Source organism: Sciurus vulgaris (assembly GCF_902686455.1).
Source record: "Sciurus vulgaris genome assembly, chromosome: 5".
Classification (NCBI taxonomy): Eukaryota; Metazoa; Chordata; class Mammalia; order Rodentia; family Sciuridae; genus Sciurus; species Sciurus vulgaris.
The window spans coordinates 158,616,524-158,644,006 of record NC_136465.1 but is presented as its reverse complement, the minus strand read 5'-3'; the positions used below and the strand labels follow the sequence as shown (position 1 = coordinate 158,644,006).

The 27,483-nt window shown below is 35.8% G+C and overlaps 1 protein-coding gene across 7 annotated transcripts; it reads right to left on the bottom strand.

Annotated features, from left to right (window-relative positions):
• Positions 1-27,483, bottom strand: TMPO (thymopoietin). 7 transcript variants are annotated; one of them, XM_079142222.1, is made up of 9 exons: positions 25,809-27,152; positions 19,251-19,377; positions 18,303-18,461; positions 12,854-12,951; positions 5,482-5,601; positions 5,288-5,383; positions 4,870-4,980; positions 3,758-3,846; positions 699-3,048 (listed from the first exon to the last, which is right to left on the bottom strand). In XM_079142222.1, the coding sequence occupies exons 1-9, from the start codon at positions 26,085-26,087 to the stop codon at positions 2,763-2,765; spliced, it is 1,365 nt and encodes a 454-aa protein (XP_078998348.1). In that variant the 5' UTR covers positions 26,088-27,152; the 3' UTR covers positions 699-2,762. The 7 variants fall into 7 exon arrangements, with proteins under 7 accessions (XP_078998349.1, XP_078998353.1, XP_078998352.1 ...); XM_079142223.1 differs by lacking the exon at positions 18,303-18,461 and having other exon boundaries at positions 1-3,048; positions 25,809-27,470; XM_079142224.1 differs by lacking the exons at positions 5,288-5,383; positions 5,482-5,601 and having other exon boundaries at positions 704-3,048; positions 25,809-27,117.

Below are 27,483 nucleotides of genomic sequence, written 5' to 3'. Positions count from 1 at the left end.
ATTTAGAAATTAAAAGGCACCACCAAAATTATGGAAGGAACAGGGCTGAACAGAGAAATGACTGTGTGTGCAGTTTGTCTTTTGGTCTCCTCTGAGGTAAGCAAACAGATCCGTTATTTCTCAGCTGAGCACAAACTTGACTGTTTCTTAGTCTCTTTGGGCATCCATTCTCTCATTTGAGAGAATAATACCTGTCTCACAGTAATATCAGGAAGACTGAGTCAACACATATCAAGGGCATAACAGTAATATTACCTGGAACATGTTAAGCATGCTATATATTTTAAACCTTTCATGCTATTTGCTTTCCAATTAATTATAGTGTTATTTATTACTTTAAGAACCATTAAATTAAATAAGATCACCATTGGTGGACACACAAATGAGAGACGTAACAGCATTTTCATCTTGTGAACACGATTTCACAATGGATATAACAGTGACACTTTGGCCTAGTCTCAGTACAAGAGTAACAATCCTGAGTGTCACAGATAAGTACTAACAACAGTAAAGATGGAGCTAGGGTGAAGAAGGAAAAGGGAGACTGAAATAAAGTAGTTACTGTATTATAAACAGGGGAGAGGTGGCTTTGAGAGCTTCTTAAATGTCTTTCTGCAGGTATAATGGCTGTATACTGCTTACTTATGAACAAATGAGGACCTGATTACTATGGTAATTAGAAGTAACACATACAGGAATACACTGAAATGAGAGCTAAAACTTAATCCATAAATACACGAGAACTATTACCTAGAAATCTTAAATGTTTGTGCCATCTAAAAATCATTTATTGCAACAACAAAACTAGAGGTTAATTACTTTTTTTTTATTATTGAATTATATTGTAAATCTACATCTATGATTTAATCAGGAAGAAATGCTTTGCGTTTACAACAAGGACACAGTTACTCTAGTGGAATAAAACAGACACAGACAAAAGACCAAGTACATGTTTTTTAAAAAATGAGTACATGTTTTACCCAGTCCTACTTTTGCTATTTTGGACCATACTTTTCCTATTAGAGAATTGTTCTTACATATATGTTAAATATGATTTATCTCCTTACATTTTTAAACATTAAAAGGAGTCGCTCTCAATTTCTAATTATAACCAAACAACTGAAAACAATATGGGAACGAAGTGTGAAAACAAAGGTAAGTACAGATGCCTATTACCTGATAGTGGAAAAGTTGAGTAAAACATGCCTCCTCTGTGGCTCATCTCAAAGTGACACTTTTACTCAAGAGAGGAAAGCTTTTCAGATTTAGGAGTGAGTTTCCCCTGTGTCTCTGCAGAATCAGACCTATAAGTGTTTCTGGTCTGAACTGCAAAAGTTGAGTAAAAATATCTACAAAATACCTAAAAGCTAAAAATCAGAATTTATTTTATTTCAAATAAAATTTGTGTGGTCTAAACATACACCTTCAATTTCTTCCTTTGTTAAAATTATCTTTTATTTTGGATGATATTTTAAAATAACTTATGTTTTTAGTGTGCTTTATGGTCAATGACTATAAAGTTGCAACTCAAATGATTAAGTTTAAAGTTTTTATGTTTTACCTGATTCTATTGAAATTTCCATCACCTACAATTTTATGCAACCAAGTTATACATGAGGTAAGTTTTAGCTAAAAAGTTAAAATAAATCAACCACAAAGATAAAGCTAACCATTTCAAGAATACACAAAATCATAATGCCCACTGTGCACTGAAAGTTTACAACTTTAAGTATTAACTACTGCTTGTATGTAACTTAAAAGCAAATACTTTTTGTACTTTTTACTCAAATTATATCTGGAAATATAGGGGGGAAAAAAAACAACACTTGGCGTAAGTTTGTTTTTGGTAGTAGAAGACAATGCAACAAAGAATCCAAATGGAACACAACACCAGTATTTAAGTTTCTAACTTTTAACAAAACATGTACACACACTTATCTAAAAAAAAAAAAAAAAAAAAAAAAAAATTCTGGTAGTAAATTGGATTGACAGAATCTTTTGTTGTAAATTAAAAGTATAAATTTCCAATTATAGCCTTCTAGCTAGCTAGCATCTTTTCAAACACGTACAGCCAGCTAGTTCTCTAAAACATGTATATGTTACCCTAAAAGATCCCTGCTAAAAATCAACTATATTTAAATGGGTCTTACTGAAATAGGGCTTTCATGATACTAGAAATCTTTTAAAAAGTGAGTATGATAGGGCTACAATGGCAACATTACTATTAATAAAAGTTACAGAAGAGATTATTGCTGTACTTTTCTTCATAAATACCATCAAACTTTCAGTTACAAAAGTACAACCAGATTACTTTCTCTTACCGAATTTCAATGTTCCACCTCTGTAAGATTTTATTCAGCAGAGAATAATTCTTAATCTTTTCCGTAAGACTTCGAAGTATTTAAATGTGTCATTTCATATTATACTACCATGTTTTGCCCTTTTTGTGTCCCAAATACACAAAAACAATATACATTGTCCCAAAAATGAAATAAGATGTCCACATTAAAAAAATAAAGCCTACAAAAAAGTTCCAGAGCTAAAAAAGATTATCCATATGGCACAAAGTGATCTCCCACTAGTCCAGAGTCCAAAACATTTAAATGAAGTCCATTTAGATATACTGTTTGCTTTTCAATGGAATATTAAATTTGAGGTGAAATCACATTATTTTTAGTTCTTGAGTCAACAAATATACACAAATGTTTTTCTATAGTTATTAAAAATAGGAGACCAAGTTGAATGTGCCAAAGTGATATAATTCAGGTGGATTTTCTAGTCTCATCTTGAAGAAAACGAGAGAAGGGATTTCCTTGGTTGGTTTCCATAGCTTGATAAACCAAAAACAAAAAAACTGCCACAACAACCAACAGCAAAATTTTTATCCATACGGGAATAGAACGTCCCTTTTTTGTCTTTTCTGATTTGACATCTGCCAAAGGAACATACTTAGGAACATATTTAGATGAGAAAGATTCCTCCATCCTGAAATCACTGAGTTCTAACGGCCGGCCTGCGGCCCCTTTGATTGGTCTGCGGCAACTAGCACTGTTGAAAGTAAAAGGAAAAAGAAAAAAATAATTTTAGATGAGCTCATGATTTGAACAAGTAACAAAAAATATCAATACTACTTCTAATTCTAAGCATATTAGTCCATGAGGTAGCAGTATAAAGCCACAAGGTCAGTCAATTTAAAACTTGTACACATTCTCAATTTTAAAAGTCAGATGCAAAACATTGATAAATGCTCACTGGACTTGCCTTAAAGGCTTTTCAAAGCAAGTATATTTAGGAGGAAAGTAAAACATAAACAAATAATTCAACATGTAGATTTAAATATGGTCTTTTTAATTAGAAAAGAGAAATGCAGGAAATAATTGATTTCCTTCACGTCTTGGGATGTGATTCGTGCTTAGCATGTACAGGGCCCTGGGTTCAATCCCAGTACCATGAAAAAATAAATGAGGGAAGAGACTTAAGGCCTGGAGTTATACCTCCAGTACTGCCAAAGAAATAAAATTAAATATATAATAGAAGGTAAGAGATTTATTTATAATCCTTCAGCTTGACAAGTTAATTTTGAAAATGATTCAACTTTCAAGGTTATAAACAACTTGTGGCTTAGGGGAATTAATCTGCTCCTAAAAGAACAGTTTAATTCTGAAAACAGTACAATAACTTTGCAATGAAGAATGAAGAATACTCTAGCAGAATACACCTATACTTGATTCAGTGTTTCCAATTCCTAATTCAGTACCTAATTCCTGTTGGTGTAGATGCTTCATAGGGGAACATTTCCTTAAGAATATCCCGTTCTACTCTTCTTTCCTCTGTTTTTTCTCCAACCTAATAAAAAAAGAAAGAAGTTAAAATTTAATATAAATGTATAATTAAAATATAAATTTAAATAGAAATTTTAGAGAACAAAAATGCCCTTTAATCTACCCTAGTTTTAAGGACTGCTGTTTCTAAATTTGTTATCATTGAGGTATTCACAGGATTCCGCGGCTCTCTAAATTTCTTCACTACAAAGCGATCTTAATGTGGCTATTGAGGGGGAAACTGCCACGCCAATAAACGGGGAAAAAAAATCCAGTAACCTAATGTGGAAGTGTAAGTTCCTCACTAATTTTCCACATTTTTCATTAATGAAACATTAAGAGTGCATTTTTTTTCTTCCTGTTAGGAATTTCATAATAAAATAATCAAATACAGAAAGTGCCCAATTAATAGGAACCTTTAACCAATTTTAGTTCATTTATTGCCAATGCAATCTCCCCAACTTAGAAAAAAATTTTAGCATGTTTTGCTGTATGTTTACCTTTATGCCCACATCAAAATAATATTTCAACTCCTTTAATAAACATTCATAAAAATCATAATGCATCATGCAGTTAGTACTTCAAAGCTTAATCATACAGGAGTTAACCTGTTCAAGCACCACACAAAGTCACTTTCAGTCCCATTATTTAACCTTTCCACAGAAGGAAAACGTAGCATCCCTCACAGCCCATGGAGCACTTTTAAACTTGCATCCATGACAAACAGAACATATTACAAACAGCACACAAATGACCACTCCCTTAAAAAGTAGAACTTAAAAGAGGAACATAGCAGAGGAAGGATAGTATTAGCATGTCATACTCTTAGTTAATTTCTGTTTTCACTAATAAAAGTGTCTTAAATAAGTATGCACATGCGCGCGCCACACACACACACACACACACACACACACACACACACACACCACCCAAGAAAGCAAGCTCTGTTCCCTCCCACTGGAGAAAAAAAAAAAAAAAAATCCCAAATATAAATATTTCCTCTTTAAAAGATCAATGATAGCATCGATCTAAAATTTTATTCATTTACTTCAGCTCTCGTCAATGGTTTCTTTGGTGTTCTTCTGGGTATGTCTGAGAATTCAGTGATTGGCAGAATAGAAGCTGCATGCTTGAAATTTCCAGTCACCCTATTGACAACCTGCCAAGATTCAAATTATTCAGACTCAGAATTATCCAAACATAACAAAGACACTTAAAAGAAAAAGACACTCTTATTTCTGTAACATGTGACTTTCCCTTAACAAAAATTTAGTCAACAGAACCCAGAAACACACACATTGAGTACTTTACAGGTGAAGTCTTATAATTCTTCAAACATGTAGTAAAAAGTATGTTATCTTATGTGAGGAATTAAACTTATTTGCCAAAATTCACCACCTCCCCATTTTCAATTAAAGGGCAATTTTCAAAGAAGACCACTTGTATAGTTCACAAAACATATTTACTAAGGATTCGTTGCTTGAAGCCATTATAGTTTCAGCTATGGGAGTACTCTCTGAAATTACTGCACCATCTATACGAAAATGTTGTGAAGTTTCCACCTGTTAGTTTGAAAACAAAACAAAAACAATAAATATAAAGTAATCGCTAAAACCCTACCAATCTGAAACCCAATTCTAAGGAATAAGCCTTGCATCACCCTTTTCCTTGGAGTTCTTCTTGACCCTCTTGTAGATTCCCTAGTTAATGCCTGCAGAGGTCCGCCTTTTGAAGATCCACTTGTCCATTCAGTTTCAGTTACTCCAGCTTGTGAATAGCTCTATTTAAGCATTGACACATTAAAAAGTCATATTCTAATATCAAACACCCTAAAAATGGCCATATCAGCACACTGCAAAGCCATAAATTCTCCAAATGCCAGCATTTACAAATAATGCTATATGTCCTCAAAACATTTCTAATGTACTGACGGAACTGACATTCAGCATCAGAAAACACTAAACGGATCATAAAATACACTAAAGAGTCCACCAATAAATAAGTGCTCACAAATTATAATAAAGGGAGGTGGGGAAAAGATACACCAATTATCACTGTGTCCTTGGCAGCTCTAATAATGCAGCTGCAACTCTTGTCTAAACAAAGAAGCAGACTGATCATGACTTAAATGAAAGTTATTTATTATATAGCAAGTCAATTTCCTTTTAAAGCAAAAATACAAACTTTTGGCTGAGGTGTAGCACAGTGGTAGAGTGCTTGCCGAGCATGTGCAAGGCTCTGAGTTTAATCCCTAGCACTGCAAACAAACCAACATTTTTATGACTGTTAGAACAAATCGAACATTATTCTTTTCATGTGATTAGGATTATTTTAGTAGGAACAGTTTGAATTATAAACCACACTTGGCTATCTAAACTCAAATATTCCCAGGTGTCAAACTCTTAGAAACAAACAGAATCAAAATTAGTCAGCAAGAAAAACTTCATAATCAATCCTAGTGAATATGCGATGTCACTGCCAAATCACAATACTACCCACACCTCACTACAGAAAGGCAGAAAGGTAAGCGATGGTTGCTGCCTTCCAGTCCCAGATGAATTTCTCCATGGAAAAAAAAAAAACAAAAACAGATTTTTTTCCCCTTTTTTAAAAAATAATTTATCAGTTCTTAGATGCTGCTAGTTTGAAATCCATTAGACTAAAGCTTTTCAAACCGGAATGTATCAATCACCTGGAGCTTTTGTTAAAATGCAGAATCTGATTCAGAGGTTCTGGGTTGGAACCTGATTCTGCCATTTCTAGTAACAAGCTTTCAATTTTGAAGCCACTATGATCAGATGATTCTTCTAAATTCCTTTTAATTAGATAACATCAATCAATTATTAGTATTACAGCAGTGTGCCTGGGTTGTCACTTTCAAGCTAATATTTTATTTAGATAACAGGTGGTTTTATGACCAAGTTAGTGTCTATTAAATTTAAAGACATTTTTATTCTTTTTTTAAATTTATTTATTTATTTTTTTGTAGTGCTGGGGATTGAACCCAGGGCCTTATGCTTGGGAGGCAAGCACTCTACCAACTGAGCTACATCCCCAGCACCAAGACATTTTTATTCTTATCCTATAATAAGAACAATTATTAAAAAATTATGCTAATTTCTACCAAAACCTCACAAACATACATAGTCTCATGTATTTAATTTTATGTTTATCTGTACTTGGAATTGACATTAAAAGAATTTTACCTTTTCTCACAATCAGAATCTGTGTTCTTTATCCTCCTATCAATTAGGAATATTTGCTGAATGTAAAATTAATGCTAAAGGCAAATGTGTAAGCAAATCACAACACATAAAAATGTTTAATACTAGTCAAATTCTTAATTATTTAAAAATAGGAAAAAAAAAAGTAGTTTTAATCTGAGGTTCTCAATCCTGGTGGCAGTGTATCATCTGGGGAGAGCTTTACAAACTATTAAATGCTCCCAACTCCCACCTCAGACCAATTAGATGAGAATCTCTTCTAAAAGGGTCTAGACAGGGCTCAGGGTATATAGCTCATTGGTACAGTATATGCTTAATGTCTGCAATGCTCTAGGTTCAATTTCTAACACAAATGAGTAAACAAAAATTTTAAACCCAAAATAAAAAGGTCTGGAAACAGTTAATTCTTACTGTTCCTGAGAGGATTCTAATGTGCAAAGCTGGGAATAACTGGTTTAATATAACTACAATGGATTAAAGTGCACCTTGAAGGAAAAAAAAAAACCTACTTTGAATATTGTTCCCTTTTAAATAATCAATTATTCAATGCTGATTAAAAATTAGAAGTATTTTAAAAATATCTTAGTCTATTTGATATGTATACATTCAGTACTTAAAAACTCTTCAAAGAATTAAATAATTACATTAATTGAAAGAGCTAATAAAGTTTATCAGTTGTGCAAGTGACACAATAAGACCATATACTTTACCTATAACCAAGATGAAGGGGGTGGGCAAAGAGTGTTTTTCCTTGTAATTAACCATCTACTAAATTCCAGAACTAACTTACTTTTTTTCTTTCTTTTTTTTTTTTTTTTGGTACTAGGGATTGAACGCAGGGGCACTTTACCACTGAGCTACATCCCTAGCCCTTTTTTTTATATTTTATTTAGAGACAGGGTCTCGCTGAGTTGTTTAAGGCCTCACTTTGGGTTTTGAACTCTCAATTCTCCTGCCTCAGCCTCCTGAACCACTGGGATTATAGGTGTACACAACCGTGCCAGGCCAAATTCCAAGAACTTTATGTTATGTTTTGGTTTGAATAAATAAACAGTACATTAAAAATTTTACCAAGCATCTAATGAAACCATTATGTTAATTTAAAAAAAGTTTACATTTTCAAGGTTAAATTTCATTTAAAATTATCATCTTTTATGCCAGGCAACACAAGGAACACATTGGTTGCCTGAGGGCCTAGTTATGACTTCTGGAAATCATTTATATTTACTTTTGTTCAGATTTTATAAGTTCTTTGAGAAATGTCAACCAATTTTATTAGTTTCTATTATCCAATTTAGAATTAATGATCTTTACAGAAAACTGAGAACCTTTACACAATTAAAAAAGATATTCTCAAAAAAAAAAGATATTCTCAAGATTTTTATTAGAACCCAAATTAAAAATGACTGAATATATAAACAAAATATAAAATTATAATTCAGTACTGTAATTATTTAGTAAGATGATCAAACAATGAAAAGAAGCTCACTGGGATGTAAAATTAGTAATGTGATTGCTATGTGTTTTACAGACAAAATAAGAACTGCAGTGTCATCTATGTTCAGCGAGATGACTTCTGCATAAGCTATAAGGCAAAAAGTCAGTTAGAAGGCATTAAGTAGCTGAGGTATGCGAGAACGCAGGAACTAGGTTATTTAAAAAGGCTATCAATTTCCATCAATAAAAAGACAAGAGCTAAACAAAAAACATTTCACAAAACTAGGTTACCAAAAGATAAAAATCAAGATAATGAAAAGCCACTTTTCTAGACAGCTTATTACCAATTTGGGTAAAACATGACCAATTATGATTATTCATACTAACTTAACAAAAAGCATTATATTCCTCCAATAGAGAACAGTACTTTCATATAGTGCTGCTGGGAATGCAAAATGCTTCAAATCATACAGAGAGAAACCTAGTTATACCTAATGAAACTACATAGACATTTCACTTGCAGGCTTCCTCAAGATAAACTGACAAAAATGTGAAATACCACACCTAAAAGGCCAGTCATCTGTTCACCTTGGCATTATTCATAACAGCATACAAATGAAAACAACTCAAATATTCACCAAAGGGGAAGTGGCTAAATAAATTACAGCATGTCCATAAACTGCAACGCTTCAAGTGGTTGTACAAAACAATGAGGAAGATGGATAAATTCAGATATGGAGTGATCTCTGGGATATGTGTTTAAGTTAAAGACAATGTACAAAGTAGGCTGCCTTTTAGGCAAGGAAGAAGGGAACAAACATGCACACTCTCACATATGTATATAAACAAGTTTATGTATTTATTTATATTTTCAAAAAGGAACTAACCAAAACTTAAAGAAAAATAAAAAGACTATAAAAATGAAAGAAAAAGAAAAAACCCCTAACAGTACATTATGTTGTGGCCTTAAAACACAAAGAAAAAAAGTATGTAAGTATATTTAAGAACAGCATTTTGACTTTATAGCCCAATGAAATATGCCCTAAAGAAAAGGAAATACAAAGTCCCAAACTGCATTTAGCAGTGTTATTGTTAGTAGTAATACTGTATTATTTTGAAACATCTGTGATACAAGATATGTTATCATTTGAAGAACCAAGATACCAAGCATATGAGAAGATAAAGTGTAGCACCAAAAGTTCACCATTCATGATTTGCTTTTCTGTGAAAAGGAGTAAAAGCAATGACAATTCAGTAAGAAGAACACTCCTGCAAGAAACTACCAAAGACATATGGGGGACAATAAAAGGACACAAGAACCAACTTAGTAATTCCCACTGACTGAAGATGGCACACTGTGAACATGAAAAAACCCTAATGCTGCAGAGGGAAGGAAAAAAAATGACTACAGTAGATCACGAGTCAAACACATAAAAACCATAAAATTAGGGTTTTACTGATAACCCTTTGAACTAACTGGACACATTAATTTGAAAATTGGCAAACAAAAGGCAAGAAGTATTCCTCCTGGTTCTCTTGTATAAAACTTTATTTTTAAGTACCTGAGAAAAGCATGAGGAATGGTTCTTCGTAAAAAAAAAAATCTGGTCATAGATGTAAAGGAATAAGATACTAAGACAAAGTACCATTTAAAAAAAAATTTTTTTAAAATTAGTCATTTTATTTTTTGCATTGCTGGGAATTGAACCCAGGGCCTTTAGCATGCTAAGCAAGTGCTCTATCACTGAGCTACAATCCCCAACCCTCAAATCACCACTTTATAACCTCAAATAAAATAATGGATTTAAGCAATAATCATTAATAACTGTTGGAACCATTAGAATGAAAGGTCAATGTAAAACTTTTAATTGGATCAATCTTTCAACATCTGAACCCATTACTCATTAATTTTAGCACCAAGAGAAGGGCACACACATGCTTTCTAAAATAATCAATAGAAAGGCTGCAACATCACATGTGAAGTGTTCTCAAAGAAACTGAACCTACTCTAACTAACCCTTAAGATCTGTGCTATCCAATATGGAAGCTACTAGCCACAGGTATTGACTTAAATTTAAATTAAATAAATTAAATATAATTAAATAAATTAAATATAATTAAAAACTTGGTTTCTCACACATGCTAAGTCACATTCCAGTTATTCAAAAACTAGACACTACTGTAATGAACAGTACAGATATAAAACATTTCTATCATAAGAGAAAGATCTATTTGACTAACTTCCAGTATATAAGATACACAGGCAAATTAAATGACCTGATTAATCAAATCCAGAATGTGGGCAAGACTCTAATGACCTAGTTTCTGGACCAAAGAAATGGAGGGAGGAAAAAGGTATAGTGGGAATAGCTGCAGGCTTAGAGATCAAAAATTTATTTAAAAAGTAAAATATGTGGGTCTTGTCTGGATCCCTGATTGATCCAAACAAATTGTAAAATAGAAAAGTGAGACATTTCTGAGACTGGAATAATATGAACCCAGTTTAGATATGAACAAACTATTAATATTACTAGGTGGGATAATGGCACTGTCATTTAAATAGCTATCTTTTAGAGATAAACATTAAAATACTGATATTTTAACATGTGAAATGTCAGGGATTTGCTTTAAATACTCCAAACAAGGCAAAACAACAAAACAAAACAAAACAAAAAAAATTAAAAAGCTGGAGGGTGTGGGTGAAGATACACTGATAACTGGACCATCGGTGAGTGGAGGGTCATCAAACTCTTCCTTCCCCTCTTCTGTTTTACATTTTTTATAATAAGTCCACAGTTTAATCCTGTCAACTCCTTAACCTAAACTCTCCTTTGACTATTTATCCTGCTCCTCAGTTTAGATTTCCCAAACTAATCATTAAACCATCTCTAATACCCTACCTCCCTTCCTTTAACCTACTATCTGATCAGACATACACTCTTGCTAGCCACCTTGCCTTCATATTCTGGAACAAAATCTTCCATACTTGTCTACTGTATTGTCTTTCACGGTTGTTCCAATTTCTCCTGCTCTTAATCTTATTTCTTTATTCCTTAGTATGCCTCTATAGCTCTTCGCTAGAAATACTAGGTCAATAATATATTTATTCTGATATTTGGTTCTGTATTAAAACAAAACATTCATCAATACTCTACACATTTTCTGTAGACACCAAGCTTATTTTTAATAAATAGTTCTAAAATTCAATTCATCAGCTACATTAAATGAGCAGAGGAACATGGTTTAAGAAATCAAGAATATGTTTGGTTGGGATTTAACTCAGTAGCAGAGTACATGATCTAGATGCAAGAGGCCCTGGGTTCAATCCCAGCTCTGTACGCATATGTGAATGTGAAAACACACACACACACACACACACACACACACACACACACTCACTTCATTGGAAGACAGGGTCCCCCCCGCTTACTGAGAAATTGAACACAGGAGCATTCATTCTACCTCTGAGCTATACCCCCAGACCTTTTTTATTTTGAGACAGGTCCTACTATGATGCCCAAAGCCAGCCTCAAACTTCACAACCTCCTGCCTCAGCCTCCCAAATAGCTGGGATTACAGACTTATGCCACCATGCCCAAGTGGGACATGGGACTTTAAATGACAGACAGAACATTAAAAATGATAAAATAGCCAACTAGACAAAATTTTCAGCTAAAGAATATGGACAAGGAAAAAGACTGTAGGGATAAGTGTTTAAATTAAGAGCCAAAAATTAGTTCTCTGTAAACTAGTTCATTTATACATGCTGATTTTCCCCTTAAATTCCTACATTTCCTTTTGCATCTTCTTCTAATACAAAAAGGCAAACTTTCATCTAGAATATGAAAAAAATATCTTAGTATTAGACTAGCTTCAGAGTTCAGGAAAACACCACAAAAGACAAAGCAGGTAAAAATAAAAGCAAAGTCAGAAATCCAGAAACCAAGACACAAATGTAAAACTATCCCCTGCCTTTTAAAGAGGCTGTATCAAAATTACAAAGGCATTTCCATCTTTCAAAATATTTCTCTCAAAAAACTGTATGGCAGGAGAGCATTTGCCTAGCACCCATGAGGCCCTGGATTTGATTTCCAGAAACTGGGGAAGAGAGGCAGTTGACCAGCTTTGAATCATGCTTAGTACAGAATCAAACACAAATGAGACTTTTATCAAACACTTGCTTTTGCAGTAAACGTAATACTACAACACTGACAAACCACAAACTTTAGATTTCCCATGCTGTGTAGCTAACTATGAAAAGTGAACAGTACAATGAAACTGGGTGTCAACTGTTAACCAAAGTCTAACAGGACAGACGAGTGTCACTGGATTACTTAAACCTGTACATGTTGATTACAAAGCTAAATATACCTGGTTGTGCTCAAGTCTTCTTTGCTTGAGTGTTACTGGAGTCTTTGCTCTGCCCTTTAGTGGTTCTCTCTTCTCAAGCTTGAGCTCTATTTTAGACTCTGGAAATAATATTGGAGAAACCATTACTTTCTGAAACATGTAAGTTATGCTCTAATATAACTTGGGAACCCAGTTTTAGACATCTTAGTACATAAAACCAAGTTTGTCTATTGGTGATCTCAATAGAACAAAATTGTTTCACCACAATTTGTCTTAAAATCTTTTACTATTATATTTTGGATTTTTTGATTCCCTCTTTAATCTGATTCCAATTTCTTCCTACTTATTCTTTCCTTTTTCTTGGACTAATAAATTTAAACGTGAAAGTGAATTCCAATTGCTTCTGTGTAGGCTTTTCACTAAAAGATGATTTCAAATGTGGGAAAAGGACATTAAAATAGTTAATACAGTTTGCCAGTAGTTTTTCCATGTAGTACATTACTACTATATAACAAAAGTTAGCTTGTTAAATTTAAATTTGGTGTGTGGAAAAGAAAAATGCCACAAAGAATTTTAAGAATGAAAAAAAATCTGTATTACATCAAGCCTCTAATAACAATACATAGTAATTATCAAGGATATTAACATGTAAGTGCAATCTAAAAGTCTCTTCTCAATGAGGGGTATAGCTCAGAAGTCCTGGGTTCAATCACCAGTACCAATCAATCAATTTTTGATATAGTTACAAAAAGTCCACATAAAAGAAGGAATCTTGTTCACAGAAAAGTACAACCAATCACAGGGCACTTCTCTTTCTCTACCCCATAACAAAAATAACATTTCTTTGAAGATGAGCCAGTATTTATTATATTTTTCATTGGTTTCAATTTTTCATTTTTCTAGTCTTGATTTTATTGCCATTTGAAGACCTCCATTTTTAAAGACACTTAACTTTCCCATTTTTGTGGTCATTTATTATAGTGTAGCAAACTTAGTTGTCAGTTGTAACTTCTACTACCCAAAATTTGTTAGATTATATTTTCTTACCAAGAAACATGAATGGAGTCAATTCTTAAAGCTCAATTTGTATGAAGTCAATGTAGTTGTGCTACAGAGTGGTCAAGATGGCTATGATACACGTGTCCTACCAACTTCCAATCTGATACTAGTCAGTCTAGAATTTTCATGCAAAAAGGAAGGTGATTTTTATCTAGTTCAAATAGTTCAATCTTCATTTAGGAATAAGCTATCAACTACAGTACCCCCATATCCCAACACTTCTATTAAGAGATCTATCAATCTATCTGTTTGGTACAACCTTAGCATTGTAAAAATCTACTTTTATGCTTTGTTAAGTTGGAATCTAAGAATTGGAAAGCACAAGGTAAAAAAACTATAGCCAAGCAGAAAATGATTAGGCAAATAATTTATCTGGTTACAGATTAATTCCTCTTACAAATTTAGATTCCAACAGCCAATAAAAGCATACTCTTCAAATAGAAGAAAACCCGCAACAATAACTGGAATATTTAATTGTACCATTGAAATATTAAGTGAGTTTCAATGATGAAATGGAAATGAAATGTTCATCCACAAATATTCAACTTGTTCGCAACTGCAAGAATAAAGCACACATACAACAGGTTTCTGGAGACCACACAAAACTGTTCAAATTTAACAACTTTATTGAATTCGTGGTAGCATTCTACATCAATACATTTTTAAAAATCACAAAGTACTTAGTAGGTACATGTATACATGTACATTTCAGAAGACAAATAACAAATTGCTCCCAGAAAGCTGCAAAGATGGAATGTGTAGTTTGAGAATAAATGGCTAGAGGAGAACGTAAGGGGCCACCTTCTGTTATGCTAAGATTACCGTTTTCCACAATGTCTCTACAGTCAGATTCTTTATCTTACAATCACAGAAATGAAAACAGAGTAATATACTGCTTTATACAGACGTAGACACTGGGATATAGTACTTCTTAAGGTTTTCAGAAAAACCCGATAAATCTGCTTTTAGTGTCTAGGTTATTAAGACTGATCATCAATGAAATACAACAGACCTCAAAAAGAATTAAAAAAAAAAAAAAAAAGCCCCATCTCTCCAGTGTCTAGTTCATCTGACAAAATACAGTGGTTGTGTATGCATGTTCTATCCTCGACTATTTATCAACAAGCAGTGTCTCTCAAAGTGTGGTCCATGAATTGTTAGCTATTAATTCCTGAGGCGATGAGGCACCTGTATTAGAATGTAAAGCCATATACTGCTTTTGCTATCAGTAAGTTTACTACAAAAATAAATCCTTTTATTGACCTAAAAGGTGCCTCTATATTTAAATTCTTTTATTAAAAAAGCAATGGGGGATGGGGAGACTAACCCAGGGTCTTGCACGTACTATACTCCTGAGCTATGTTCCTAACCCCTCAGATTCAAATTCTTGTGCATGTTTGTGGATCAGTAACAGTTTGTGGCACTTTAAGTTTCACTGATCTAGAATATTATGAATATTATGAATGCTACTGTAGACATCAGCATATAACACAAGAAAATAACAAAGTGTAGACAAATTCTAGAAAGTGAAGATAATTAGGAGTATCAAAAAGGATAAATCATTATTTTGAATGTGTAGTGTTTAATTTTACCTTTTGTAGAAGGGAATATGCATATGATATTTAAAACAATGAAGAATCTACTTTTTAGTTATTGAAATTTTCTTAGTTTTGAAGAATTGTAAAAAATGTAATAGGAAACATTAACTGAGACGAATATATGATCTATAAAGCTTAACTGTACCAGCCTTTCTATCTGTGCAAATCTAAAAAAGCAGTTCCACATAAGGAATGACTTTTTACTATAATTTGATGAGCAGAGGCTTAATATTTTGAAATTAGTCCAATGTGGAGGCCAAAAAGACCTTAAAAATTTTTTTGGCATAAAAATACCTTAAATTCCTTATCAAAGATAAGGCAGGTTCCTTAGTTCTTAACTTTATTATTATTTTCTTCCACGCTTCTTAATTACTTTGTGTACTTCTCCTCCAAATAATGTTCCACCTCTAAAGGGAGCCTCAGTCAGCTTATTCTTAGAAGCTGGATTAATTTTGCAATCTTTCAACCAGAGATAACGGCGACCAAGAGTAGAAGATCCCATGGTATGGGCAGCCATCTTCACTTCATCAAATGCAGCTTCACAAAGAAATGAAGCTGCATCATATGTTTTGCTCAGAATTTCGAGTGCCTGGTATGTACGACTAGGATCTGAGTTAAGAATTTGTGCAGCCTGACTAATATCTGCTTGCATAGCTTTAACTACAAAGGCAGTGTGGGTTGCCATCTGCAATGTGGATGCTGCAGCTGCATATGTTCTACAAAGTGCTAAGTCCAAGTGTTTATCACAAGACTCAGTAGAGGCTGCCTGAGTACCTGCTGGTGGGATGGCTTCAGAAGTAAGCCCTTGGATTTCATCATCTACTTTTGGAACCGATAATATCTGTGTTGCCTCTCTGGAAGAAACTGGATACTTGCTTGCCAATGAAGGCAACTGCCTGTCAATTTGCTGCCACTCCTCTTCAATTACTTTTAAAATAGATTCATGTAAGGGAAAAGATAGTTCTGAGGCATCAATGTTATACTCTGATTTCTTAGACTTTTCCATGCCTAAGGTAGTAAGTGAATGAGAGACAACAGTTTTGGCAAAAGACGACATCTGTTCAGATCCAACTATATTCTGAAATGACATAGAGGAATCTGAATCCCTTTCCTCTACTGACTTCTCACTGAGTCTAGGGAATTTTCGTGGAGGAGAGGGGGAACTGGTTTCTCGAAAACTAGACTGATCAATTCTCTTGCATATGTTTTCAATGTCCAGTGTGGGTATAGAGTTAGAAGTCCCAGGTAAACTATCTACCCCACCCTGGACCAACAGAGAATTGACATAATCTTTGATTGCCCGAGCAAGTGGTGGGGAAATTACTCGTGATCTCTTAGACTCCTCTAGTACTTCCCTTTCGCTGGAGAGAATGCACTGATCTGAAATATTGGACTTCTCAGTATATAATGGCTGAATTCCACTTTTCTCTCCACGGTAAATATTTTCTACTATGTCTTTACAGTAAGTAGTAGTGGTTTCTTTAATCAGTGAAGGAGAAGCTGCAGTAGAGCCCAACATGGCAGCGAGTTCATGCTGACAGGATGACGAAGAACTTTCCTCTAAATACCTATCATGGCTAGACTTGGAGGAAGTAAACAAATTCCCTCCAGAGGCTAAATTCTGCATCTGTCCCTTGCCAGGCAAGGTTGTGGCAATAAGAGGCTCCCTAGGTGGGTCGCCCTTAGAAGTATGTATTTTCTTAGCTGCCTGTAGTTCAGTCCTGCCCAAAGGAGGACGGGTGGAGATTTCAGGAAAAGAAATACCCTGAAAAAATCCACCAGAGGGAGTAGTTGGAAGTCCAGAAAAAGGAGCAAAATCCCTAGTGGACTTCACTTTCTTGTGTTCTTTCTTCTTTCCTGTAGAGGCAAAAGAGGCAGGAAGTTTAAGCATTACTTGTGTATGAGCTGGTTTTATTCTTGCCTCCTTGCTAAAATAGTGCTGTTGAAGGAAAAGACCCTATATTTCATATTCTGAACAGTTTGGCAGACTGTGCTTTAGAAGGCAAAGCTTTGGAGATTTGAGTAACTTGGGTCAAATTAAATAATTACAAAATTAACAAATAAGGCATATGAATTATAAGTTTATAAATATCTCATTGCACTTATCTTTTTTTAAAAGGACATTTATTTCATGTGCTAGTCTCAAAAATATTTAAATATCATGGACAAATTTTCTTTAAAATAGTATAATATATAAAAATATGGTCAAAATGTTTGCTTTAAAGTTGCCATGAAATCAGATTACCTAGCAACAACTTAAATGCCTATCAGAGAACAGAAAAAATGTGCCACATTCAAATGCTACCACTATATATTAACAACAAGGAATAAACATATAAATACTTAACACTAAGATTGGATTAAAAATAACATGGAATAAAAATACAAGCACAAGATGCAGCACATGATTTATAAAGATTTTTTAAAATACAAAATAATACTATGTATTAGACAGATGAATAAGTAAAACTATTAAAAAACTAGATAAGCGTCTACTGATAGTGGTCACTTCTGTGGAGAAAATGGGAAAAAGGCCAAGTGGAGGGAAGTGTCTTTACAAAAACGAGATCTGAAGCAAATGGTAGTTAACTGGTGAGTTTAGGTAACAGAAAATTAGACATTTGTACTTTTTTGTTTCTTACACTTGTTTCAAGTATTTAAATCAAATTACTTAGAGAATTACTCTAATGATATGAGCAAAAATTACATATGTCCTATCAATATTGTTTTAAACTTTACCTTCTTCATGATTATGAAGTCTCATATAAGTCTAAAAAAATTATATGCATTTAACTAACAATTTTAAATTTTACCTTCTTCATTGTCACTGTATCTGTCAGAGTCATTACTTCCATTCTGTCTAGTATTTTCTGCTGAAGAGGAAATTGTTGGTAGAGGAGTAGAAGATCTTGACTCTGTTCCTTGTTCTCTCAGTTTCAATAGCTTTTTCTCATACAGTTTCCTGGTTGTTCCTGTATTAAGGCAAAACTTGGTGTTGGCTCTTGCGTTGTCTTATTTAAGGTCTAGTTCAGAAACTATCTTAAACAACATTATAAACTCATTTTCACCCTTTCCTTTTCTAAATGTTAGTACTTAAAAATAATAAATAATGGGCTCTTTTCTAAAATAAGTGTTTTTCTGAGATTTTAATAAGAGATTACAATGTTTCTTTTAATAACATGGAATACACAGTAGATTGGTAGAGGTCTTATTGGAGATTATCTACTGAAGAACCATGTATGACTATTTTTGACTGCAAGTCTTAGATTTTGTATATTTTCTCTATAACAACAGAAGTACATACCAATATAGAAAATTATAGAAACAGACCATGCCCCCTAAAGAATAACTATGATTATACCCCATAAAAGTCAGTCTCAGCAACTTAGTGAGGTCTGGTGAGACCCTGTCTTTATAAATAAAATACAAAAAGAGGCTGGGAATGTGGCCCAGTGGTTGAGGTTGAATGCCTCTGGGTTCAATCCCTGGTACTAAAACAAATAAAACTCAATACAGTCTCACCAGGTGGTGTGACATGTGCACCACATAAAAGGATCTCAACCACAGAGGTAATTTTATAGATTATCTAGTTCAATTCTTTTATTTCCCTCATTAGGGTTAAGGAAATTCAAGTCTCAGTCTTACAAATGGTTAATGATAAGATCAGCCCTTGGAACCCAAATTCTAAACACTAGGCAAGAAGGAAAAATCATTTGGGGCCTTGCTTCATAGAAAACATACTTGAAATTTTATGAACTTACCCACAATAGGACCAGGATTCACCCCATATTTCACAAGCTGATCCAGAAGGTCTTCATTAGAGAGCTCTGTTACGTCTAGATCATCTTTATCTTCTAGTCTGGGCTTATCAGTTTTCTTTGTGGCTTTCTGTAAACAAAGTCCAGTTGTCATTTCTACACAAATTTTAAAAGCGTCCATTTATTAGACAAATAATATGGTGTATAAAATAAATATGAACATTCATCTACAAGTCAATTTATAGTTATACTTCATTAGACCATAGCAATTTGATTAAGTTAAAAGCAACTGATTATTTGAGGGTATTTCTAAATTCAACAGTAATTAGACTGCACAAAACTAATTCTCACACAAATAACTTAAATGTTAAAAAGATTAACTGTTGAAATATTCAATTTTGAAACACCTATGTAAATAAGTAGTAATGGCATCAAAAATTCAACAGCAAATAAATACAAAGTAAAACTAATTGCCTTTGGATAACCTTATAAATCTAATAATGAACCTTGTATCTATTTTCTTTAAAACAACGAAAAGTTATGCTGAATTTTTAAATTCTCTCTCTCGGTACTGGGGATTGACCTTAGGGGTGCTTCAACATTGAATTAACTTCCCACCCCCATTTTTATTTTGAAACAGGGTCTCAATCACAATAAGTTGTGGAAGTTGGACTTGCTGTGAAAGCAGCAAAGTGAAGATGGATGGAGTTTAAACACGTTCACCCCAATGATGATAAACACAATTTACTGTTGATTTTTTATAATCCTTAAAGTTTTTTCATACCTTTATTTATTTTTTTATGTAATGCTGAGGATCAAACCCAGTGCCTCCCACATGATAGGCCAAGTGCTCTACCACTGAGCTACAGCCCCAGCCCTTATAATCCTGAAAGCTTAAGCTAATACAGGAAAGTTAAGACTTTAAGATTTTAATGTTTACATATGAAAATGATGCTGTTTAAAGCATAAGAGAATATAAGAAGCCCAAATGATTATTCTCCTTGTAACTTAGTTATTTTAGTAGTTAGTTTATGGCCACTGAAGGAAGTCTGACACAGTTTTTTCACCAGATTTGGCTGTATTCATTTCACTAGAAGAGTCGAAAGAACATGGAACAAACTTTTGAAAAAAATCTGAACACGGACAGTATCTACTGGAAAACCTATAAATTTCCCAAATAAGTAGGCGAAGGCAGTAAAAGTATGGATACCTTTCAAGATTGTGGCAAACAGCCTTACAAAAGGCTCAGTAATCCTAGAAAGTATCGGAATACTGAACAAAACCCAGTTGTTCAAATAATGGCCATAAATATCAACCAAAGTCAACTGAGGCCTGAATTACTATTTAAAGCAGGAGAGTTAATGCTGCATCTTAGAAATGTTTTATGAAAAATGGCTAAAATTATGAAGTTGTATAGATTAGTTGCTTTACAATTAAGTCTTAGGGGAAAAGCAGGCACTTATGGGAATGTATCAAAATTTCTAAAAAATTTGAATAGAGGCTTAGGATGTAGCTCAGTGGTAAAATGCTTGCCTAGCACAGGCCCTGAGTTCCACCCAGCAAGCAAGCAAACAAAAAACTTCACATAAAATTTTTTCAGAGGGCTGCTAATAACAAAGTTAATTCACTAGAAATCTTTTATTGCACTAATCTAGACTTACCAGGCTCGAATCTTGAAATCCACACTTTGATGTTAAAATAGTTATCTAGAACCTAAGAGCTCTGTATTTAAAACCTTGGATTCCTTAAAGAAAAGATTTTTTTTAAATCAAACCAACCTAATCTTGTGTTATTGACTTACTTGAATTTTCCAAAAAGGATAGTTTGTAGAGGAAAACTCCATTATATAATATACTTAAAAAAAAAGGATAATTTAACCAGGTTTGAATTACTTGTAAATAATTTCTCCCAGCATAAGAATGTTCAAATTTTACTATCAACAAAATGTCCAAAAATTCCAATTTCTTGCAACATCCTCAAGTTTTTTTTTTTTTTTTTTTTTTGGGGGGGGGGGGGGTGCTGTGGTATTAGAGATTGAACTAATGGCCTTGCACAGGCTAAGCAAACCCGCTGTCTTTGAGTTACTTACCGAGTTCTTTATTATATTTTATATCGAGACAAGGAAGGTCTCACTAGATTGCCCAAAATGGCTTAGAATTTGTAATCCTCCTGCTTCAGCTTCCTGAGCAGCTGGAATTATAGGCGTTTGCCACCATGCCCAGGTTACCAGCCTGAAGTTTCTGAGAAAACTTTCTTAAACATTCATCACAGTCCACCTACTTTTTATTAGCTATTTGTATGCATCCTTTATTTTCTGCAAATGGTGAACTCCTTGAGCAATAAGCCCCCAAGTTTGGCTTGTTGTTAAAACCTCAACTCCTCAGTTAAGAGCTTACCACTATTTTAAAAGATTCATTCTGATTCTTAAACTTCGGCCGGAGAATCTGTATTTGAAATGTGTAGCTTAGGTAATTTGGATGCAGCATTTAAGTGGGCACCAGAAAGCAAGAGCAGGATCATATTTTTAACCCAAGCATCTAAAAACAAAAACAAAGTGTCTAACATAAGATGTTCTGTCAAACACATGAATGTGTAAGATTGAGAGAGGGAAAAATAAGCCATTTATTTGTGAAACTCCATTTCTTATGGTGGGGGCTAAGGATGTAGCTTAGAGGTAGGTGGCATGCTTGTCTAGCATGCATGAGGCCCTGGGTTAGATCCCCAGCACCACTAAAAAGAGGAAAAATGACACAGGTTTATCAAATCAAAGTAGGAAACAAATTCCCTTACATTTTATTAGAACATAGAGAGACTTCAGCCAAACAAAGGAAACTTTAAAAAGTGGCAGATAAACTTGCATAAAGTAAATCAAGTAGTACAAAGGTTCAGAACAGGCTATATAATTTTAAATTTAATCTGTAGGGGGAAAGTTCCAGAAAAGTAATTCATTTTATAAATATCAAATTTAATAAGAAAAATTGGGAGATATGTAGTTTGGTGTATATGATCAACAAGACAACAGCTTCAATCAGGAAGAAGGAAACATTAATTGTATGAAATTCTACCTTCAGATAGCTTTATTCCTTAAGAAAAATCACAATCTGTTAAGTTTCATTTAGTCAAAAATAGAGTACCTATGTACCAAGCACTCTTCTCCAGTTTGTTCCCAGATATCAGATGACATCTATCTTTTTCAATTTTAAAACCCAACAATTTTGTAACATCACTTATGAACTACTTTAATCTCTACCTTTAGTAGCAAAGATGTTGAACTATGACAATACTATTATAAAATAGATTCTTCTGGGCACACATTACACATTGAGATGTGTTCTCTAAAGTGCCTTACAGTATTAATTTAGAGACTCCTAAAAAATCCTGATAGAGATGCTAATATCCCCATTTTACTAAGCGAGGAAATTAAGGTCCAAGGCTGCAAGCCTAACAAGGGAAATATGCACATTATGCAATACAGTAACATCTGAACAGACATTATATATCACTTTCACATATTTGTCCTTCTCTGAAAACTGTATTACAGTAACTTTGCACTGTATCGCCCTGACATTAAGATGAAAAAATTCAGAAACCATGGCCTTAACAGGTATCACTAGGCATTTCACTTATGCAAACTCACATAATCAATGCTCAATCTAATAAGTGACTTTTAGTTTATTCCTATATTCCAGGTAAAAATGGCAATCAATGTTCACTGTTCAATAAGCAGCAGGCCCACAATATAAATCTGTAACTCCCTGATTCATTTAATACCTCCTTACGGGGCATGGTAGTCAATTTATGATTTAATTAACATTCCCCAATGCTAACATACTTTTTATTGTTCTGTCCCAAGTCTTTAAACATTTCCTGTTAAGAATTAATGAGGTTGCGAGGTGTGGCTCAGTGGTAGTGTATGCCTAGCATGTACGAGGCCCTGGGTTTAATTCCTAGCACACCTTCGTCCCTTTGCACTTTGGAACAAAAAGGCAGACTGCCAACTCAAATAAATGTTTATTCTTTGTCCACAATCTAATTTCAGCACCTAATATATTGGCATCAAGATAAATAAAAGAAAAATAAGAAAACAAAATCAGTAATAAAAATTGTAACATGCAAATGTTTGTCATACCACACAATCTAGGAAGACATTATTGTGGTAGCACATATAAAACAAATTCTCTATTAAAGGAATCTGACATGCACAATAATTTTACATATCAATTATTATAAATGTTCTATGGTTCTTTTCTTGTAAATCCAAAGAAACTTTTCCTACCTATCTCTTATAAAATAAATCTATTCCAACTCCTAAGTTATAACTCACATTTGCCTTAAGTATCTTTAAAATAGAAAATAAAGCTACCAACTGACTACCAATATTAACTTTTTCAAGTTGTTGATGTCATTGAGCCTGGCCAAAGGTGCACACTGTTTTAATCACTCAAGAGGAAGACAAAATTCTGTGGTTATGAAATAATTCTCCTCTATAAAGTAAGCTGGGCATGGTGGTGCACTCCTGCAGTCTCAGTTAAGAGGCCAAGATGGGAGGATCACTTGAGCCCAGGAGACACCCCTCCCCCCCAGAAAGAGAAAGATTACTTTTAACCAGGTCATTGGACATAGTATGGGGGGGGGGCAGGTGCTGAGGATTATCCTAGGCCTCCCACATACTAAGCAGATGCTCTATCAAGTGAGCCACACCTCCAGTCCCACAGTAGGTACTTTAAAAAATGTGAATTCTTTCCCCCCAAAGTGAATTGGGGTGAGAAATGAATAAATAATTTTTAGATCCAAGAGACTAAATTTTCATGATGTGTAGGGTCTGCAGAAATCAACCTTTATTGATTTGTTATAACTTCTATTATTTTATTAATCTGTTATGAGCACACATTAGGAACTCAAAAATGGATACTCCAAGACTTAAAATTTTTGTATACAACCAAAACATTATGGTCTAATACATCTACCCAGAAGACCAAGGAGGGTACTACAGAAGAACTTTTATTTTTTTTAAGGTGTGCTGACTGAAATAGAAATATTTCACTTTTGATCAAATCTGTAGTGAAATAGTTTGAATACTATCTCCTTTTTTTAAGTCAGTGGGGAAAAATAAAGGATGTATCTTACTTTGAAAGTAAATTGTTGTTTAAAGTGGCTTTATTTAAATCCATAAAAAGGAGACATCAGAAACAATAAGGAGTGGCTGCTCTTTTATTTACTGAACAAATACTTATTAGATATTATGTGCCAGACACCACATGATATTCAGTTTCTCTGAAGCTGAGAATGAGACTTCAATTAAATTTACACGTGTCCATTTTATATCTTCCATTTCCATTTCATTAGTCAGCAAAACCATTAGATCCAAAAAGAAATATTTTTGTTCTAATTAGTCGTACATGACAGTAGAATGCATTTATACATTTTGATAGACCATACATAAATGGAGTGTAATTTCTCATTTTTCTGATTGTACATATTAACAGAAATGTTGCAAAACTTTTGAAAGAAAGAGGTTGGGGTGTGGCTCTGTTGCAGAATGCAGCACCAAAAAGAAAAAAAAAAAAAAAAAAAGAAAAAGAAAAAGAAAAGCAGCATAGTAACCAGAAGCAAAAACTCCAACCACCACATTTCACTGTCTCTCACGAAAGCATTTTAAGTTAGCCATCAAGTTTTAACTACATTATGATATGAAGCCTGGTAACTAGGTATATGCAAACCAAAAAGCCCCCACACACTTAAAATTTACCGGTAACAAAATGCAAACTAATAAGCATTCGCTGGAGCCAATGTGAGATTTAACGAGGATTGGACATTTCAAATTTAATACCCACATAGCAGAATGTCATAAAATAAACGTGTGTCTTGGTTCTGAATCTTTCCTTCCTCAAGCGAAATCAAGCAAAAAGGGGGGGAAATAAACAAGAACCATCAACCCAAACCCATTTACTAGAATATCCTAATGTCGATGATAAACGTTTTAAAAGGTTTCTGCAAAGGTCGCATTTCAATTTAGAGTAAAGCTGCCCCGCCAAGCGATGGGCTGCTGCTGGAAGGAAGACGAACGAGGCAACACCAGCGGTTCAAAAAGCCCTCCGTATGCGAACCGACAAAACCAACATAAAAAGGCGGGAAGTTCTTTATTTCAAATTCTGCGTAGATATGAGTATGTCGCGAGTCGCCCTCCAGGGAGCGCTCTGAGACTGCGCTGCCGCCACTCGTTTCGGTTACTGAAGCGGGAAAACGCTCCGACCCGACCTGGCAGCGCTTAGGGGCCGACCCTCGCCGGGCGCCGGAGCAGCGCCCGCACCGGCTCTGCGCGCCCACTGCCGACCGCCGCGGGCCGGCGGCCAGGGCCCCCGCGCCGCACGGCTCCGGCACAGCGTCCGAGCGCCCGCAACTTCTGGTCCCTCCCCCGCAGCGCCCCCGCTCCGGAGCCCTCATCCCGGCCGCAACCGAGCTGCGGGCCGGGGCGCGGGGACAGCCCCGCGCCGAGCGGGGGCGAGCGCGCGCGGAAACGGCCAAACGCCCGCCTTTGTGGCCCCGGCCGGGCGTCCTTACCCTGCCGACGGCGGCGCGGCTGCGGCCCGCGGTGGACGGCCCGGAGCCCAGTACCGGGGTGGGCTCGCGCTCCTCGTCGCTGGAGAAGTCCGGGGGCCCCTTGCTGTTGGAGCCCGCGGCGAGCGGCGGCCGGTTGCGCGCCGTGAGGTGCTGCAGGTAGAGCTGCACGTACACGTCTTTGCGCTGCTCTCCGGCCGGGAGCGTCACATTGTTGGCGACCAGTTCACTCTTCAACTTGTCTTTCGTCAGGACCGAGGGGTCTTCCAGGAACTCCGGCATCTCCGGGATCTGCGAGTCCCCTTCCCCGCAGCCTCACTGCCGCCGCTCACGCCGCCGCGCTCGCTCCTGGCCGGGGGCCGCGCTGCCGCCTCCGAGCCTCACGGCTCCCGCCCGGGAGGAGCGCCGCGAGGCACCGCAGAAAACTCGCAGGCACAAAGCGAGGCCGCACTCGGGCACAAAAGCCCCGCGAGCCCAACTACGGACCAAATGCCGACAGGCTGGGAGCCTGCACCAACCCCAGCCCACACAGTACAGCCCAGGCGAGAGCAGCCTGCTTCGCCCACGCCCCAAGAACGCGCGCCGCCATTGGCGGGCGGCGGGAGGAAGCGCGGCGGTGATTGGCGGGGCGGCTCGCGCGGGTTCCATTAGCCGCCGAGCGGAGCGAGAGGTTGTAGAAACGCAGTTTAAAAGCCGCTCGGGCGGGAGCCCAGGCGTCTGGCCCGTTTCGTTTTCCCCCGTCTCCACCCTTCCCCTCCGACGCTGATGAGGGACAGGTCGTGCTGTTTTTGTGCACCGTTTCCTCTCCCTCCCCTGGTTGGGAAGAAGGCTTCCATCCTGGGGTCGGTCACCTCCGAGCGGGCCGAGTTCCGCGCCAGCCCCGAGGACCCTTGGCTGGGCCTTTCTCCCTCCCAGGACGCTGTCCGCCGAAGAATAGCCAGCCTTCCAGAACGCTGGCACCACTGGTGGGGACGAAGAGAAGCGAGGCACGCCTGTCCGTGTGTCCTGATGTACTTGGAGAGTGGAAGGGCAGCACAGGGAGGCAAACTCCCCCCTGCTCCCAAAGGCTTCTTTTGTTCCTGCAATTCAGGAAAAACTAGATCTCTGCTGTTAGACACTTTAAAACCTTGAATTTGTGACAAAATTGCATTCTTAAATATCCCGTTTGCTTTCTACCCTACACTTCTAAACTATTTCATTTGAACAGTTACCTGGGACTTGCACAAATCCATGCTTGCATTTTTGTTGAGCGCTGTTTCTTCGTTAGATCCCCCCACCCTTAAGTCTCTTACTATAATCAAACCTAGAGTGTGGTAACAACTAAATGAAATGCAGTATTTAGTCAACTTCAAATAACAGATGGTACATACTAGATTTTAATTTTAGACACAGCATTAGTAACCTATAATTAGGCCGGAAACTCTGAACAAACCCATGTTAAACTGATTCAAATTAAAATCTGGTAGAATCTGAAACATAAACTCTAATTAAAATATCATCCTGGAAACAAACACCATTGATGACATCAATAGGAACACATACGTTTCAAGAATATACGTGCGTAGATACGTTTCAAGATGCTTCCTAAAGAAGAGAGAAGCTGTCCTCTGATTTAGGGTGTCAGTATCCTCGGACTGTGAAAAAAAAAATCGAATTTTAAAAATGTTTACCCGATTTG

Bases quoted from the DNA above. Each gene is read 5' to 3' on its own strand.
- TMPO (XM_079142221.1), bottom strand. From the start codon at position 26,087: ATGCCGGAGTTCCTGGAAGACCCCTCGGTCCTGACGAAAGACAAGTTG. The intron at 19,378-25,808 runs GTAAGGACGCCC...CTTTGTTTACAG, and splicing joins GCCGCGCCGCCGTCGGCAGG to AAAGCCACAAAGAAAACTGA. The intron at 17,347-18,302 runs GTAAAATTTAAA...TTGCCTCTACAG, and splicing joins ATACAGTGACAATGAAGAAG to GAAAGAAGAAAGAACACAAG.